Source organism: Musa acuminata, chromosome BXJ2-11, assembly GCF_036884655.1.
Source record: "Musa acuminata AAA Group cultivar baxijiao chromosome BXJ2-11, Cavendish_Baxijiao_AAA, whole genome shotgun sequence".
In the NCBI taxonomy this organism is placed as follows: domain Eukaryota; kingdom Viridiplantae; phylum Streptophyta; class Magnoliopsida; order Zingiberales; family Musaceae; genus Musa; species Musa acuminata.
The window spans coordinates 2,357,337-2,374,197 of record NC_088348.1 but is presented as its reverse complement, the minus strand read 5'-3'; the positions used below and the strand labels follow the sequence as shown (position 1 = coordinate 2,374,197).

Below are 16,861 nucleotides of genomic sequence, written 5' to 3'. Positions count from 1 at the left end.
CCTCGTGGTATATTCATGACAATCTGTTATGTATGACACCAAATCGTATTGTACCGTCCAAGATCGGACACATCAAATGAACGGCGAGACTAAGCTCTCTTGCGGTTTGTAACCGTGTTATTTAATGATGTGATAGTGACAATCGGATGCCGTGACGTGGCCCAAGCTACCTGATCCCACGCGGCGGTCCTCGTTTGCCGATGTTTCGATTCAAATCGGTCAACGTCCGGGCCCCACACCTGGTGCCGAGCCTTTGGTCAGGTTTTGGACTTGGTCACGCGGACAGGTGCCCATCTATTGGTCGCCGGCAAAGAACATCAGGACCGTCGGTCCTTCCATGGATCGTGGCCGTTTGATTGACGACCCAACCCGCGCCCAAACGCCGTAATGAACAAAGCCTATTTGGTGTACCAGCTCGGAGAACTCGGCCGAACTGGCGTGCGACTTTGTTGCTCCCGGATGCGCATATTCCCGCACAGTTCCCGTATACGTGACTGCCACTTCTCTGACGACGCGTACCCACTTACAAGAAATCCCGAAATAGAAGTGGTAGGAGTCCGCGATATTTAGGAGTCTCATTCCACGTCACATGCGATGAGGCGATGTTACTCACCGCATGAGGTATCTTATGCGGATGTGCGGAGTTGGGACTTGCCTTCCCTTCCACATACATACAATACGCCAAGATTCGCGTCGCGTCCGATACGGTTCGAGTGGTTCTCCCTCTCTTCCCCCCCCCCCCCGCCCTCTCGCTACCAGCATACGAGCCTATAAATAACGAGTGAGACAACAGGCTCACATCGCCTCGTGCTTCGACCGTTCCCCTTCCGTTTCTCCGTGTCGTGCAGTTGGTTAGTGAGATGGGCTTGTTTGTACGACTTCGTTCTCTCGCTATTTCCCTCTTCTTCGCTCTCCCATTGTGCTCGAGTGGTGTCAGTTTCTTCTTACTCCCTTTCTTCCCTCTCAAAATTAGGTTTATGTTCGGTTGAATTCCGGCGGTCGGCATCTTTCTCGCGATTCGTTGATGGTCATCTAATAAGAGCTAAAGAAGCGTCGGAGCGGAAGATCTGAATCTTTCATCTTGTCCCTGGTAATGCTCGAATGTTCTTGAGTTGACTGTTGATTTTGTTTGCCGTCAAGTAGAAACTGATATTGAATTGGTTCCAATAGAGTATTTGTTGTTGGGATTGGTCCCGGCCACTGTTATGTAAACTATGCGACGGCTTTGCTTTCGGGGATGCAAAATATGCAATCCTTGGTTCTCGTGTACTTCTGGAGTGTGGCTAACTAACTATCCTTCTCTTGGACTTGTTTCTTCACCTCTGATCTCAAACTCCATGGCCATTGTTTTCCGATCATGTTGGTTTCTTGTATAATCTAAGTGAGGATTTACCTGAGTTTGACTCTAATGCTAGAATCTCTTGCTATAGATCCAGTTAGGTTCAGATATGTTACCAAAATCGAGTTCTAAAGTAACGATTGCGATTTGAAATTTGAAGTTCTTGGCGAAGGATAGTGATTCCATAATCGTGTCGTAATAATTCCTAATATAGTTGGTCACTCTGTTAGCGGTACAGCTAAATAAGAGTTAAATTTGAGTGTCCTGTTTACCCCAGTCCATATCTGAATGCTTCATTGAATGCACAAGGATAACTTCTTGGCCTGCCTATCTGCACGTGCCGTCCACTCGAGAAATGAACAGAAAAATGGAAGAATTTCTACTGATTGTATGTTGTCGGTGATCAGTAAGTACCTCCTGATCATTCTATCTGGTGCTTTCTGACACCCTCAGATATACAAATTACAAGGTTTTCCTCTTCCTTTCACGTAAATCTCTGGCTCCCATAGCTATTGCCTTCTCTTTGTCTATTATGTCGGTTCTGTTTTTTGGTTCTCTCTCTCACACACAAACCTCCATGGCTTATCGCCCTTTTACATGTTTGTTCTGTTTTGTCTTTTCCATCATAGCTTCTAATAATAGTTACTGGGTGTCTTCTAATAATATATTATCCCACTTGAAAATGAACTATGGTAATATAAGATGATATAGTTATGATGATGAAGCTAAAAATGCCTTACAAGATGAATCTTTCTGTTTCTAATACTTCAAATGTGGACGGTTATTGTTAGCTGGGGGAACCTTGACACTTGATGGTTTTGAGAAAATGGTCTATAAGATCGAAGCTACAAGATCGTCTACAAGAATTTTTGTTATATTATATATATCCTGCCAATTGATTTTAAGAAATCATCATTACTTGTTATGTATTTTACTGTCAGAATGAAAGAATAAGCACCTAAATTGATAGGGACATTGTTGATATTGAACTTCTATGTTCTCTGCCATGCATTTTGTTTTCTTGTTTGAGCAATCTTACTGTTTAGTCAAGCAAATATTCTTGTATTGCATATGTCACTAATTTATTGCTGTGGTTCATATCTTTTGATTTCTGCAAAAATTTAGATGAAAGCCAAATGAGTTAGCCTTTTTGATTCTGTGTAGCTTATAGAAAATGTAACAACATTTATACCTTCGCAGATTGTTATTCTTGGAACCTTACTCGAATCATATTATCTGACTCTGAAAGTTGTGTGATGCTCCTTTGACACAGTTATTAACATAGAGAATTCCAGGATGGTTAATTTTGGGAAAAAGTTGATGGCAGATCAAATTCAGGAGTGGAAACGGTAATGTACTTGTTTAAAGTATATTCTTCTCAATATTAAGTAACCCAATATTTCTGTCCTTGTTCTGATGATTGTGCATTACTTATCTCTCTTGATTCAATAACAAGTAAACCTTAGTCTCAACCATAAATTTGTGTAATTTCACTTAGAAGACAATAAAATTTCCAATTCATTGGAAACTTTCCGCTTAACTTTTGTTGAAGATCTGAAAGTTATTCTCGATGCATCCATGAAATCACATACGTGATTCTGAGATATCTCATTCCAAGAAGTGTTTTGTGCCATTGACTAATTTAATACAAGTTATATATATATACTACAGTTATTTTGCCATTTTATGCTTGTTCTAGTTTCTTATTCATTTGTTCCTTCTGGTATTACTGTTTCCAGGTATTATATTAACTACAAGTTAATGAAGAAAAGACTGAAGCAATTTGTTCAGCAAACTCAAGCAGGCAGGGAAGATCGTCGCCAAGTTATCAAAGAGTTCTCCAAGATGCTAGATGACCAGGTATCACCAATCTATTTGCCTTCACCGGGAGTCATTATATATTGTGCGCTTTCAGCAGCTTTACTTTGTGATTGTTTACGAGCTTCATAGGCCGAGAGTGAGTTAGTGTAGCATATTCTATATGCATATGCTGATTTTAGTTCAGAAATGCTTAAGAAATTTATTTAGCTCTATGTGGTTGGTTTGGGGAAGTGCTTAGGTAAATAATGCTTGGATCTTGCTACATGATTTCACTTCATTTGACTTATTCAAATATTTATGATCAGCCATTATATGCATCCTCATTCAGAAATAAATCCTTTCTTTTAATGTAATTATTTTACATATTTACAAAGATAATGTTTTTGACATTCACATATTTTTCTGATCCTTTTATTAACCGTTTTCCTTTTACGTTTGACCTGAAAAGTATAGAATTTATTGGGTGTGCTTGGGCAACTAGCTTTCTTAATTTATATGCCAAGATACCATCTAGTTCATTTGAAATATTATTCCTTGTCAACCATATGGAACTGTGAATTGTGGCACAGCCCTATATTGCATTTTTGGATATGTTTGTTTATTTTGTTGAGTGCACAAATGGAGTACACTCTTTTAGTGAAGTGTTCTGCAATCATACAATGTTTTGAACTTTTGAAGTATGTGAGAACAGGCGGCTAACAAATAGTCAAGATCGACCCATTTTTTTATCTTTCGTTATATAGGTCATTAGTTAGTTCATTTCCATGATTAGTCACCTTAGTATACATAAGAGCAGATGATGTGATTTTTCAGTAAAATGTGTCTTGCTTGATGAAACTGTAGCACTTCTTGTTGTGATAGCTATTGAAGTTTTCAATGCAGAAGATGGACTGAAACGTGAAATTGCTTTTCGCTTTTCCTGTTGCATTATATGCAATTTTTGCTGTTGCTAGATAATTGTCTTTTAAGATTTTGGATGCTGGAATTTGCCTAGTTTTGGCACATAATGTTGTAAATAAAGATTATGGAAAATGTTTCTCATGAGATAGCATACTCTTGGGGATATCTTTCAGTTTTTCCTTTGTGTTTCTTCAGATTGAGAAGAATGTCCTTTTTGTTTTGGAACAACAAGGGCTTCTTGCAAGCAGGATTCAGGAACTAGGAGAGCAGCACAAAGTTCTTTTAGAGAAGCCAGATATATCCCAAATATTTGAACTTCAAGAAGCTTATAGAACAACCGGATATGATCTTCTTAAACTTCTTAGGTTTGTGGACATGAATGCTACTGGTCTTCGTAAAATATTGAAGAAGTTCGATAAACGATTTCATTCTAGATTCACAGACTACTATGTTTCTAGTCGAGCGAGTCACCCCTATTCTCAGCTGCAGCAGGTCTTTAAGCATGTGGTACTATTCCTCTCGAGCTTATTTTTCCCTATGTTTGTTTGACCTAAACAAACCTAGCAGTTTGTTTTTTCCCAGCTATTGCTCATAATACCCCCTGAGCTCAATGGAGTGATTCTCAGCACATCATTCCAATTAGATTACCTAGTCTGAACTCTGATGGGCCTCCTCATATTGATGACTAAACAGGGTATAGGTGCTGTTGTGGGTGCTCTGTCTCGTCACCTTGCAGATCTTCAAGATCACCAAGGGAGCTACTCGTCCATTTATGATCAGCCATCTAGAGTTTTAAAGGTTATTTGTTAACTTCAATTAAATTGTTACTTTAGGCCTTAATACTTGTCCTCAGCACTAACAACTCCTTGTATGTATTTACTGCAGGACCCTGTTATAGATCAAATAAATGCATCAGTGGACAAACTAACTCATTCAACAAATTTTCTTCAATTCTTAGGACAGCATGCACTTATTCTTCAAGAAGACATACCTACTACAGCAGAGGATCATGCCGATGACCACAAATACCATTTTATATCTCTAATTTTAAATCTAACAAATACGTTTCTCTACATGGTCAACACATATATCATTGTCCCAACCGCTGACGACTATGCACTGAGCCTAGGAGCTGCAGCAACTGTATGTGGTGTGATTATTGGCTCAATGGCTGTTGCACAAGTGTTCTCCTCAGTCTACTTCAGTGCATGGTCAAATAAGTCATACTTCAGGCCTCTAGTCTTTAGCAGCATTATGCTTTTCCTGGGAAATATACTGTATGCATTGGCTTATGACTTTAAATCAATAGTGATTCTTCTTATCGGTCGTCTTTTATGCGGGTAAGAGACTCTTGCTTTTCTCATTTGGAAGTGGAATTCTTTATGACTGATCTCTGTTCAACGTTTATTGTATTTTTTATATGATTACTTCTTTAGATGCTAGAGCAGATTTTATGTTATTTCTATCTGCAAAGAACATTGTAGATCTTGTTTATTGAAGGTATTTTCATGGCTTTGTTTTGACACTCATGGCAGAACCTGACTGGTAATGTAGTTATGGACAGTGCACTGCTGCATGTGTGTCTTCCCGTATGAACTTTTGGTATTAAAGTTTCCACAATCTCTTGTTTGTCAATCAACTGTAGCCATCTTGCATACTAGTAAGGTTGTTTGTGACTATGGTTGATATGCTTAATCTTTTATTGGCTGCTGCAAAAGATTACCATTGTTTTGTCTTGAATCATCTTAATTGTTGTCTCATGTGATCTTAAATTCTCAGTGTTGTAATGCTTTGCATCCATGATCTTGTTTGAGTTTTTTCTCTGTACATCGAGTGCTGTATTATATGCCAGTTTATGATTCTTGCAGGTTAGGTTCAGCAAGAGCTGTAAATCGTCGTTACATAAGCGATTGTGTACCTCTTAAAATACGCATGCAAGCTTCTGCAGGTTTTGTAAGTGCCAGTGCTCTTGGAATGGCTTGTGGTCCTGCTCTGGCTGGGTTGCTTCAAACAAATTTCAAGATCTACACACTCACATTCAACCAAAACACATTACCAGGGTGGCTTATGGCTCTTGCTTGGCTTATTTATCTTCTTTTTTTGTGGATTTCATTCCGGGAGCCAGTTCATGAAGCTGAAGAGAACCATATTCCAGCAAGTGCACATGCTGGTAAGTGATCTTCGTTTGTTACCCTACTTTTTCTATGCAATATGTTATAATCCAGTAACAGATAGCCCTAGGATTTCTCTTTGGTATTTGTTCAAGAAACCGTTTGACTTCCTATGGCACATATTCTACAAAAACTGGAGATGTTGTTCTTAAGAAGATTTCATTGCTGCGTCTCATCGAGTGTCAACTAGTCACTAGGCTGCCATATAATGTTAGTGGATTGATTCAAGCTGAGGAAGAGAACTTATCCCAAACTACAGTAGAGGCAAAGGATGAGAGCTCTAGAAGATTGGATGGATTGGAGAAAATCAGTGCTATGACTTGGAAACAGAAACCTTAAATGCCAGTTTAAGAAATTAATATATGCTGAAATGAGCAGAAAATTCTCCAATAAAATAAAGAGATACAATGTAGCTAAACATGGTCTATTTCAAAGGTTAGCAGATGACATGTGGATTGAGTTTTCTTCTGCAATGATGATCCTTAGGAGATAAGAAATCCTTTCCAAAAGTGTGGTTTAAAATACTAAATAATCAGCTATGATATTGGAAAAAAAAAATTGATGTAGAAGCTGATATACTTTTGAAGGTTTATGTTAAAATTCTGATGTACCAAGAAACCAACTGGAGCTTGAAATCCGAAGATTAGTGTCCTCACATGTTATTTCTATTGACTGCACTTCAAACACTTCCATATTTATCTGTTGAATTTTGGGTTTTTAAGATAAGTCTACATCTTAGTTGATGATCTAAATATATGAAGAACTTGGTTGAGAGTCAAATAGACTTGATAATTGACTATTATTGAGGTTAGTGAGAATTATATATCTCGAAACAATTATGCTCAATTCATATGGAACTGTCCAAGTTATGTTAGTTAGTTAATCCTAGATCATCTTTTTTTTTTTTTCTGTTAATGTGCACCACCTGGAATTTTCTTTCTGCATTCTGGTAATAATTGATGAAGACATGTTTCTTATTTTGAATGTTAGTCAGCTAACAGTTATAGTTAAAGATGTGCAAATCAGACCAACAATGTGAGTAAGAAGAATTACGATATGATATACAAAATTTGGTACATTTTGTTGCGTAAACAGAACATGTGGAGACTGAGAACCTGGAAGATGGCCTTGTTCAGCCTCTTCTCTTGAGCTCAAAAGATAAGCTAGATGAAGATGAAGACCAAGATTTTGAAGATAGCGAAGAATCATCTGAAGATTCCCACAAGCCTGTAACATCAATTGCTTCAGCCTATAGATTGCTTACACCATCAGTGAAGGTTCGACTTTTTTATGGTTCATTAGGTTGCATTTAGTTTCTTTTTAATTATTTTGAAATCTCTAATTGGATTAAGTTATCAAGCATTAGCAACAATGAAACTCTGATTTCTTAGCCATTGTTCTATCAATTGAATGATATGTTGTCAATTGACTATGCATTTAGATACTAGACGGGTGGCTTAACAAATGGAACTCTCTCCAATATCCAACTTGGGATGACCGATGTTATTCGTCTCTTACCCTTGCAAATAAATAGGTTGCTTTTTTGACTTGAAAACCTTACCTATGTAGTAAATAAGTAAGCTTACCATGGTGTCACATTTTACTAAAATTGTCCTTTCTATAGTTCAAAATTTACAAGACTTCTTGGTATTACGTCCATTTCAGGTATATATCTGATGCTTAAGCTATAAGCCAGAAGCGATGAAATTACTTAAAATGCCTCATAAAACAGCACCAGATATGCAATTCTGCATAAGATAGTACAGATAAACTATTATTTAATTAAGAAAAGTTATTTGTATTCGTGGATCGTGATTCAGCTGAGGCTCATTAAAGTAAAAAAGTCATAAAGAAATAAATATAACTGTAATGGAAGTCTTGTGAATTTTCCATTCAAACCGGCTCTACATTATGATACTAAGTAGACTAATGATGGAGCCATCATAAACAATTCTGTGATTAACATGCTGAAGGCTCCTTTTGCTGAAGGCTCCTTTGGCACTCAAGGAACCATAAGATTTTCTTTTAATTTTTTTCTCAATCTCTATGTTGCGTTATTGATTTATATTTTGCTGATGATGCTTGACATTCTTGTTAGTTTCAATATATCTTGCAATATCAATCTTGACAAAGCAGAATGTTGATGCATAACCTTCACCTGACTTGCTACCTTGTAGGTCCAGTTGTTAATCTATTTCATGCTTAAATATGCGATGGAGATATTACTTTCAGAATCAAGTGTCATCACTGCAATATACTTTAGTTGGTCTACAAGCAAAGTAGCAATCTTTCTAGCAGTCCTTGGACTGACAGTTCTTCCAGTAAATGCTGTTGTCGGAAGCTACATTTCCAATATGTTTGAGGACAGGTATCTGAAGAAGCATGATATTCTAGCTTTTCCATTACTTGATTGTTTGAGAATCAGAGTAGTTAGTATATTTTATTACTGTGATTCAAGTAAAACATATTGATGTTTTTCACATAAATATTCATTCTCTGCAACTTTGGTGTTTAATAGTTATTACATTAACTCTGAAGTCCACTATGCGTTCTGTGGAGGTTAATGTCATATATACCTTGGTGCTATCTATACCAAGAGTTGATTCGAACAATTTATGCCTCATCTTTTACATACCAACTTATGTTTCCTTAGAATGAGAAACCAGGTTTTATTTCCAAATATCAGCTGTCATTATCTACTTATGTGTTACATCAGATATAGTTTCCTCTTGTATTAACGAGATATATAATGAGAAACCAGGTTTTATTTCCTAAGCTCCCTTGCATATCTGTATCCACTAAAGATATATAATGAGGTAAGTTGTGATGCTTCCCCTAGTCAACCATTAGCTATGCATCACAAATGGATGTTTTTTTTTTTTCCCTTTCTTATGCATGTTTTTTAAGTTTTCACAAGAAAAAATATTTTTTAACTCAAGATAATATTTCTCCTCTTTTGTGCCCTTAAGTTTACATAATATATTGTCAATAAACATGAAACTAGCAGACATATGTCATTTAAGATTGATGGGCTATGTGCAGATCTGTTTTGATAAGTATCTGAAGAAGGTGCTTAATTAGATATATTTACCTGATAGCTTAATGGCAACTAATTTTATTCTTTTTTTAATTGGAATATTTTTTTTTTCAAATTTATTGTATTTTGCAGGCAAATTCTCTTGGCATCTGAACTCATGGTATTGGTTGGTATAATGCTCAGCTTCCACTTCACCAATTTATACTCTGTGCCACAATATGTCAGCTCGGCGCTCATCATATTTGTATCTGCTGAAGTACTCGAAGGTAATTTACATGGATGGTAAATTGCAAAATATATTTATGGGATTGAACCTACAAACTGCCTCCTTTGTATCTCTCTTTGTTCCGAGGTTAGCAAAAAATCCAGTAGTAAATATGATATTTTGGATTTGACAACCAGCAGTTTTTTTGAATTGAATTTACAAAATTAAAATAAAAACTAAGAATTCATCCCAAACCAATATAGACGACCTTGAAAGGTCTGACTTAAAAATGAATACAAATTACTAAGTGGCTTCTATGATATTAAGGACCACAGTTTCCCTTGTTTGGTTGCAGTTCATGTAATTGATTTCAATGCATCAACCATTATTACTACAAAATATTTATTTCTTCGTTCTAATATTAACATGTATGTTTCAACTTTCAACAATGCAGGGGTTAACCTATCACTTCTATCTCGTGTGATGTCATCGCGGCTCGCCCGTGGCACGTATAATGGTGGCTTGCTGTCAACAGAAGCTGGAACTTTGGCCCGGGTTTTTGCGGATGGCACGATAACGATAGCAGGCTATTTGGGTGACGACCGACTCCTCAATGCCACCCTATTCCCTTCTCTTCTCATTTGTCTGGCCTCTATCGTTGCCACCTTTCTTACTTACAGTACTCTATATTAATCGATCACTGTCTTAATCTGTAAATCTTTTTCCTCCTTCTGTATCAATTGTATAGTAGATAAAGCTTGACTACAAATTAATTGAAATCCAATTAGATTCATGTGTGTGCATCCGTATATCTCCGAGATGGATGGTTAAAGCTATTCTTCCATGGTAGAGGCATAGATCATTCTATCATTTACCACCATCACACTTGATTTGGTACCTATTGGAATCACCTACCAACATGCAGCAACTTAATACTGTGCCATTAATTGCAAAATAGAATCAAATATAGATTTTTACAACGTTATCTTTTTGAGTTGTTCCTTTTTACAAGACAAAATTCATCACAGATTCCGTAATAACACACAACTCAAAAAGATAACGTTGTAAAAATCTATTCTTCCAGATGTGCGGGTAGCAAATTGAACTATGCGTTTTCCTTCGTCCGAGTCGTATAAATTGGACGTCAAATTAGAGAAACATGATCAGAAGACGGAGCTGGTGGAGGTTACACATGAAAGTTCCTCTTAACCGGGAAATCGAACACGAATTGAAGTCAACAATGGCATACCGTTAGACAAGGACACAGACGAACCCAATGGTCACCGGAACCATGACGACAGACCGGCCTCAAATAAACCTAGCGTTGTCTTCGCGATACCTTTCCATTCCCGTGGTGGCAACAATGAATCGGGACCCACGTGAGCCCAAGACTTTACCACCAATGATAAGACAGGTTGGTGAGAGTTTTTAAAGAGCATAATAGTGCACATAAGAAAAAGAACGACTTCGTGATTCGCGAAGTTTGATATAAGAAGACGGAAGAGCTGTTCCGCGGTTTGTTGCCGCCTACCTCTCACCCTTTCCAAGGACTTGGTGGCCGCGCGCCCGGTTGTCTACAGCTGTCATAACTCGTCATCCATGACCGTCTGATCCGAGTGTTTTACTTCACCTTTCCGTCTCACTCGGGCTCTAGCGTCGGCCCGAGTTGGACCCACCATTTAAATTAGAACCACCCAGCCACTTGTTCCCATTGTGGGACCGGGTGCCCCACTACTGTGTCACCCCCGGGCCCACGATCACTGTAAAAAAAACCCGCACCCCACCATTTGTTCGTCAGTGTCGTAGGGTCCACGCTGCCCCCGCCACTTGCATAGACGAGAGTTGGCACGGGGGGACCAGGCGCCAAGGCTCGGCTTCCACGGCGCCGCACCTACGGCTCGCCTGAGTCCCGGGCCCCAATGGTTTGAAGGCCACCGTATGCGTGGGAGCCACTAACCCCCCCCCCCCGGTGCCGAAAGCCGCCCCACGCTAGTGGCCCACCTTTTCTAGCCCTCCCCACCCGACTTCGTTTTCGCTGCGACGGCAAATGGGTCCCGGCTCGCGTAGTGGTGAGCCCCACCCACAGTAAAGTGTGACGTGATACAGGAGAGGACAAACAAGTTAAGGGATCCGTCCCCACCTGATGGTGCGTCCTGTTAGTGTGCTTCAAGAGAGTATAAATACGAGCGTAGTTTAGGAAGAGAAGTTTCAAGGAAGTGATAGGCTAATAGCCGCAGCCTACCTGGCTAGTGATTGGAGGCCGGAGCCTTAAACTGTGGTCACAGCTTTCGCCACTCAAAAGCCAGGTAGGTCATCTGAGTACGAAACGAACAGGTCGACGAAAACTGCTGCGAGGAACAGTATCGGAATCCTCATCCGCACACGGCACGCCCCCTCCGCCTCCCCCAACGATCAAACAGATACGCGTTCACTGCATTCCCCAAATTATCAAGGCTCTAGGGTACACTTAAATCTTGATCTGGTGGACCCTCAGGGATCCGACGGTCGTAACAGCTCGGAGCCGAGTCACGGTTATTTCGCCGCGGGATGGCTGATAAAAGAAGGGGGGGTTGGGTGGGCTTCTAGGGTTGGTGTGTGTGCAAGTGTGCGTGCGATCTGTTATTTTGGGGAGAAGAGAGGGAAAGGCAAAAGATGTGAGCTTTTTCGAAGACGGTAAAGTGCAGTAGATATGGAATCCCAGAAGCGCGACGAAGAGGATGGACGGAGGAAGACAGCCGAAGGCGGTGGCGGCGTCGGTGGGGTGTTAGGAGGAGGGGTGGCGGTCCCGCCGTCGGGGGTCTTACCGGTCCACCGCTTCATCGTCCCCAAGCCGGAGCCTCTCGAGATGTTGGGGATGGGGGCGTTCCAGATAATCCGGAGGCCAGCTAGCCGGACCAAGGACCGGCACACGAAGGTGGAGGGCCGCGGACGGAGGATCCGGATGCCGGCGGCGTGCGCCGCCCGCATCTTCCAGCTAACGCGCGAGCTAGGGCACAAGTCCGACGGGGAGACCATACAGTGGCTCCTCGAGCACGCGGAGCCGGCTATCATCGCCGCAACTGGCACCGGGACCATCCCTGCTATCGCCACCAGTGTCGGCGGAACCCTAAAAATTCCCACGGAGGCCCCGACCTCCGCTCCAGTGACCTCCACATCCACCCCGGCGGCCGCGGATGACACGCCAGTGGACGACGAGGGCGCAGGCAAAAAGCGGAGGAAGAAACTCCAGCCGTTGCGGACGGGTGGCGGCACAGTCGTCGCTGGGTACTACCCCGTCCAGGATCCGATGCTCCCGGTCGGCGGTGCCATCACGATGTCGTCGGGCTTGGCGCCGATGGGGTCAGGTGCGCAGGGGTTGGTGCCGATGTGGACGCTCGGGGGCAGCGCAGCAGGGGCCAGCGTAATACCGCCGGGGCCACTGTGGGTGCTGCCACCGCCATCATCAGCAGCAGGCCCGTCGAGCCAGTCGCAGGTATGGACGTTCCCCCAGGCGCCGCAGATCATCCACCTCGCCGCGGTCCGGCCGGCCTCCACCGACACGGTGTTCTCCAGCGGGGTATCCGGCGTCAACGTGGCGACCGCAGCGGGCGCTCAACCGAAAGCCCCGGCAGCGGGAGGGAAGCATGAGCTGCAACTGATGTCGGATCCTGGCACGTTTCAGCGCGGCCAAGCGCGAGAGGTGGACGACGACGACGATGACGAAGACGACGAAGACGACAGCAGCGCCGAAGACTAGAATTGAATTTAGGATCAGCCGAGGGATTTCTCCCTCTCCTACTCTTCCTTTTTCTTTCTTCTTTCCTTCTATTTATCGTTGCTGTTGCTCTCCGTTCAGCTTCCAATTCAGTGGCGACGCAAAGCACGATGGCCTCCGTTCCATGATACCACTACCCTTCGCCATTCCGCTGTCACAGCACGAGCTCGGCACGTGCGAGGTATGGGGGGTGGAGTGGGGGGAGGGGGCGGCGCTTGTGGCGGGCGTTCTCGGTGAGCGGGGTTGGCTGGAGTTGCGGGTGGTCCCGTGTGTTGGTTCGTTGGTTGGATGGAAGCCAGTGCGAAGGGTAGGTCCACGTGCCGCCACCTGTCCATCACGTGATGCCAGCCGGGCCGGGCCCGGTGTCCGGGAATCGCGTGAGACGTGGACCCCACTGGGACCGGTGACGTGTGGTCTTGGCGATGGTGGTCTCCACGGGTAGCGCGAGCGATGCCGCGTGGTGGACACGACACGCGTACCCGCCGGCTGTCTTTCGGTGGGGACGAGGGACCACGTCTTGTGCAGTGTGCTTGACACATGGAGCGGGAATATCCTCTCGCTGCGCGAACGGGTCCCACGGCGCTCTCTCTCTCTCTCTCTCTCTCTCTCTCTCTGTTATCTAAAACCGTGGCCGGGCTCGTGCAAGGAAAGGGGCATTGGGTCCCGCGGTGCGACTTATATGTCAATACAATTCTGCCGTCCCATTTAATTCGAGGGAAATCAAAGATGATTGGATTGAGTGAAACGAATCAGAATCTTAAAATGATTCGGAGCAGTATGCTATTTGCGGCTTTCTTTTCTCGAATTCCGTTGACTGGTGCGAGCCCAAATCCTTCGTCGGATGGATGACAGAATCAACCACAGTAAGCAGTATGTACGTTAACTCTCTTATAATAAAGTCTCCTCTTACAAGACAAAATCCATTAGATCATATTTGGGCATACTATATTGAGTTTGGGATGAATTAGAGTAAAAAAGAATAATAATATGTCAATTCTTAAAGGCCAGTGAGTGATTACAAATTCATACATACGAATAATACGGCTGAGTTGTTCATAATATTGTATATCCAGGAAGGGGTACACGGAGCATCTTTCTTAACATGTGAAGAACATTTATGTTATCTAAAATTCCCGAGGAAAAGCAGCCTCTTCGGTTGCTCTATAAAATGGAGACGACGAGAGGGCTTCTCACCACACGCTTACCTGAAACCCACTTCAAGTTTCCTTCCGCATTCCTCGTGGGAAGCCCTGCCGTCGTCCACTTTGCCGTCACCAAGAAACTCATCTTCTGGTTCACTTCAGAGAAGCTTAGACTCGGAGGCCTAACAGTCACAGACACCGTCTCCGGCACCTCCACCTCCACCGTGTAACTCGACTTCGCCTGCCCGACATTGGTCACCGTCCGTTTCACCGTCGCGGCGGTTCCGTTCTTTGGGGCAACGACAATTGACGGATAATTCAGCTCTGATTCCGTGATGTTGTTGATCTTCCCACAGTCGACGGTTGTATCACGAACGATGTCTCTGACACCTTTGTTCCCGAACTTGCCACAGACGTAGGCTATGTAGTCGTCGATACCCAGGTCGTAAACCAGACCTGGGTCAGCAGCCTTCGACGGATTCACGTGTCCTGCGCCCATCGCGAAGAACCCGGCGGTCGTGTGCTGTTGGTCCATAATCTGATTTCCATCTCCGTCTTTGTCGTCTGAGGTGGTGATGATCGCGGACTTGATGGCTGCCGGCGACCAACAGGGATGCAAGCTCTTTAGGAGTGCAGCAACCCCGCTCAGATGAGGGGTCGCCATGGAGGTACCTGATTCGAAATTGAAGGTCATTCGACCCATACGTCCATCCCCACCCACCACATCAGAAGGCCATGCCGCTAGAATGTTGACACCTGGGCCGGAGACGTCGGGCTTAAGAATGCCCGGCACATTTATGGAAGGACCCCTCGACGAGAAAGAAGCGACGACCGGAGAAGGAGATGTTCCGATAATGGTGCCGTCATAAGTGATGGATACCGTAGGCTTGGTGGCTAAAGTGGCATAGGATGTGATTCTATCGCCATCCTCGTTGCTTACTATTGCTGCAGGGAAGTTGCATCTGTTGTCAAGGATAGTGTATCCCTCGATTTCAGTGGAGATGAGTATTACGCCGACGCCACCCGCTGCCTTAACAAGAGTAGCTGTGTAGTTGGGAGTTCGGTAAACCAAGCAGGCGACCACCTTACCCTCGACTTGGCTGCTGTCCAAGGATTTGCAATATGGATCGGTGTCCATGTGGAAAAGTGTAAGCAAACTTCCACTCGAGGTCGGGTACTGATCGAGAGACTCGCCATTAAACTTTTGGCCGTCGCCCAGCTTCACGGTCGCTCTTTGGCTTCTGTCGACGGTGCTCGCCGCCACGGTTAGTAACCATGGTGCTTCATTCGCAACGGTACGCTCGCCTGGTCCGCTATTGCCAGCGGCACAGCTGACAAATATCCCTTTCTTGACAGCTCCAAATGCGCCAATGGCCAGAAGGTCATCATCGATAGGGGTGCCGTCTCCACCTATAGAAATGGAGATCACGTCGACACCATCTCCCACGGCCGCGTCGATCCCCGCTAGTACGTCGGAGAGTTGGCATCGCCCAGTTATGCACACCTTGTAGATGGCTAAGTGAGCGTGTGGTGCAATCCCTGCCGCCGTGCCGCCGGCCAAGCCATAATAGCTCGCGTTGTTCAAAAAGTTTCCGGCTGCTGTGCTTGCCGTGTGCGTACCATGCCCATCAGCGTCTATAGGCCCATCCGGGCTGCTGCTGCCGAACAAGTTCTTCGCGCCGATGAGCTTGTTGTTACAGCCGGTCTTGAATCCGCATGAGCCTTTCCATTTGGTAGGTGGCGGAGGCACGCCGTCATCATGGAAGGAAGGGTGATCGTGATCCAAACCAGAGTCAAGGAGTCCGATGATGATCCCCTTGCCAAAGCTGGCAGCCCTCCACGTGCCTCCGCCACTTTGAAGGCCGAGGAAGCCGGGCGTGTGGGTAGTGAGAAGAGGCAAGACGCTGTCCGGATACACACGCAGGAAACCCTCCTTCTTCGCCACGCTCTTCGCCTCCTCCTCCGTAAGCCTTGCGGCGAACCCACTGAAGACTTGACTGTAGGAGTGAACCAGCCGTCGATCAGAGTCGTCGTCCGACACTGGCAGGAAGGATTTGTGCCAGATGTTGAGACCGTCAGCATCCAAGGACGCGGTCGGCGTTTCCAATTGGATGACGTACGTCTGCAGCTGGTTGGTATTACGATGAGGATTCTCGCTACAGGAGACCATGCAAGGATAGGAAAAGAAGGAAACGAAAGCAAAGAGGCTAAGACACATCGGCAGGGCATGAACGATCTCCATGGACCTCAAACTCAATATTACACTGCTATCTAAACCTACGTATGTATATAACTATATAAAGGGAGCGAAGACATGGTCGGAAGACAATGATTTCGTGATCAGGAAGACGTAACACTTGCTCATACGATGAGGTGTTAAAGACGGATTAACCGAGTCCAGCTTTGAGGGGTAAATTTAGAGGCATTGAGCTCCGGAAAAGGACGACGTGGTTGTAAGCTGTTTTCGTCATCGTCACAGAGATGGTATGGCA

At 43.8% G+C, this 16,861-nt stretch overlaps 3 protein-coding genes across 4 annotated transcripts; 2 read left to right on the top strand and 1 right to left on the bottom strand.

Moving 5' to 3' along the window:
• Positions 1 to 748: 748 nt before the first annotated feature.
• LOC103970287 (SPX domain-containing membrane protein OsI_17046-like) lies at positions 749 to 10,266 on the top strand. Of its 2 annotated transcripts, none has more exons than XM_065133967.1 (12): positions 749 to 872; positions 974 to 1,090; positions 2,613 to 2,688; positions 3,079 to 3,199; positions 4,256 to 4,567; positions 4,754 to 4,858; positions 4,946 to 5,400; positions 5,929 to 6,230; positions 7,327 to 7,508; positions 8,409 to 8,599; positions 9,401 to 9,534; positions 9,928 to 10,266. In XM_065133967.1, exons 3-12 carry the CDS (start codon positions 2,636 to 2,638, stop codon positions 10,164 to 10,166), a joined length of 2,094 nt encoding a protein of 697 aa, XP_064990039.1. In that variant the 5' UTR covers positions 749 to 872; positions 974 to 1,090; positions 2,613 to 2,635; the 3' UTR covers positions 10,167 to 10,266. The 2 variants fall into 2 exon arrangements, with proteins under 2 accessions (XP_064990039.1, XP_018675761.2); XM_018820216.2 differs by having other exon boundaries at positions 807 to 851.
• A 1,440-nt stretch (positions 10,267 to 11,706) lies between these two features.
• LOC135627741 (transcription factor PCF2-like) lies at positions 11,707 to 13,301 on the top strand. The gene has a single exon (XM_065133968.1). It carries the CDS (start codon positions 12,163 to 12,165, stop codon positions 13,207 to 13,209), a length of 1,047 nt encoding a protein of 348 aa, XP_064990040.1. The 5' UTR covers positions 11,707 to 12,162; the 3' UTR covers positions 13,210 to 13,301.
• A 1,087-nt stretch (positions 13,302 to 14,388) lies between these two features.
• LOC135626277 (subtilisin-like protease 4) lies at positions 14,389 to 16,539 on the bottom strand. The gene has a single exon (XM_065131469.1). It carries the CDS (start codon positions 16,537 to 16,539, stop codon positions 14,389 to 14,391), a length of 2,151 nt encoding a protein of 716 aa, XP_064987541.1.
• Positions 16,540 to 16,861: the final 322 nt, after the last annotated feature.

Bases quoted from the DNA above. Each gene is read 5' to 3' on its own strand.
- LOC135627741 (XM_065133968.1), top strand. From the start codon at position 12,163: ATGGAATCCCAGAAGCGCGACGAAGAGGATGGACGGAGGAAGACAGCC.
- LOC135626277 (XM_065131469.1), bottom strand. From the start codon at position 16,539: ATGGTCTCCTGTAGCGAGAATCCTCATCGTAATACCAACCAGCTGCAG.
- LOC103970287 (XM_065133967.1), top strand. From the start codon at position 2,636: ATGGTTAATTTTGGGAAAAAGTTGATGGCAGATCAAATTCAGGAGTGG. The intron at 4,568-4,753 runs GTACTATTCCTC...ATGACTAAACAG, and splicing joins AGCAGGTCTTTAAGCATGTG to GGTATAGGTGCTGTTGTGGG. The intron at 7,509-8,408 runs GTTCGACTTTTT...GCTACCTTGTAG, and splicing joins TGCTTACACCATCAGTGAAG to GTCCAGTTGTTAATCTATTT.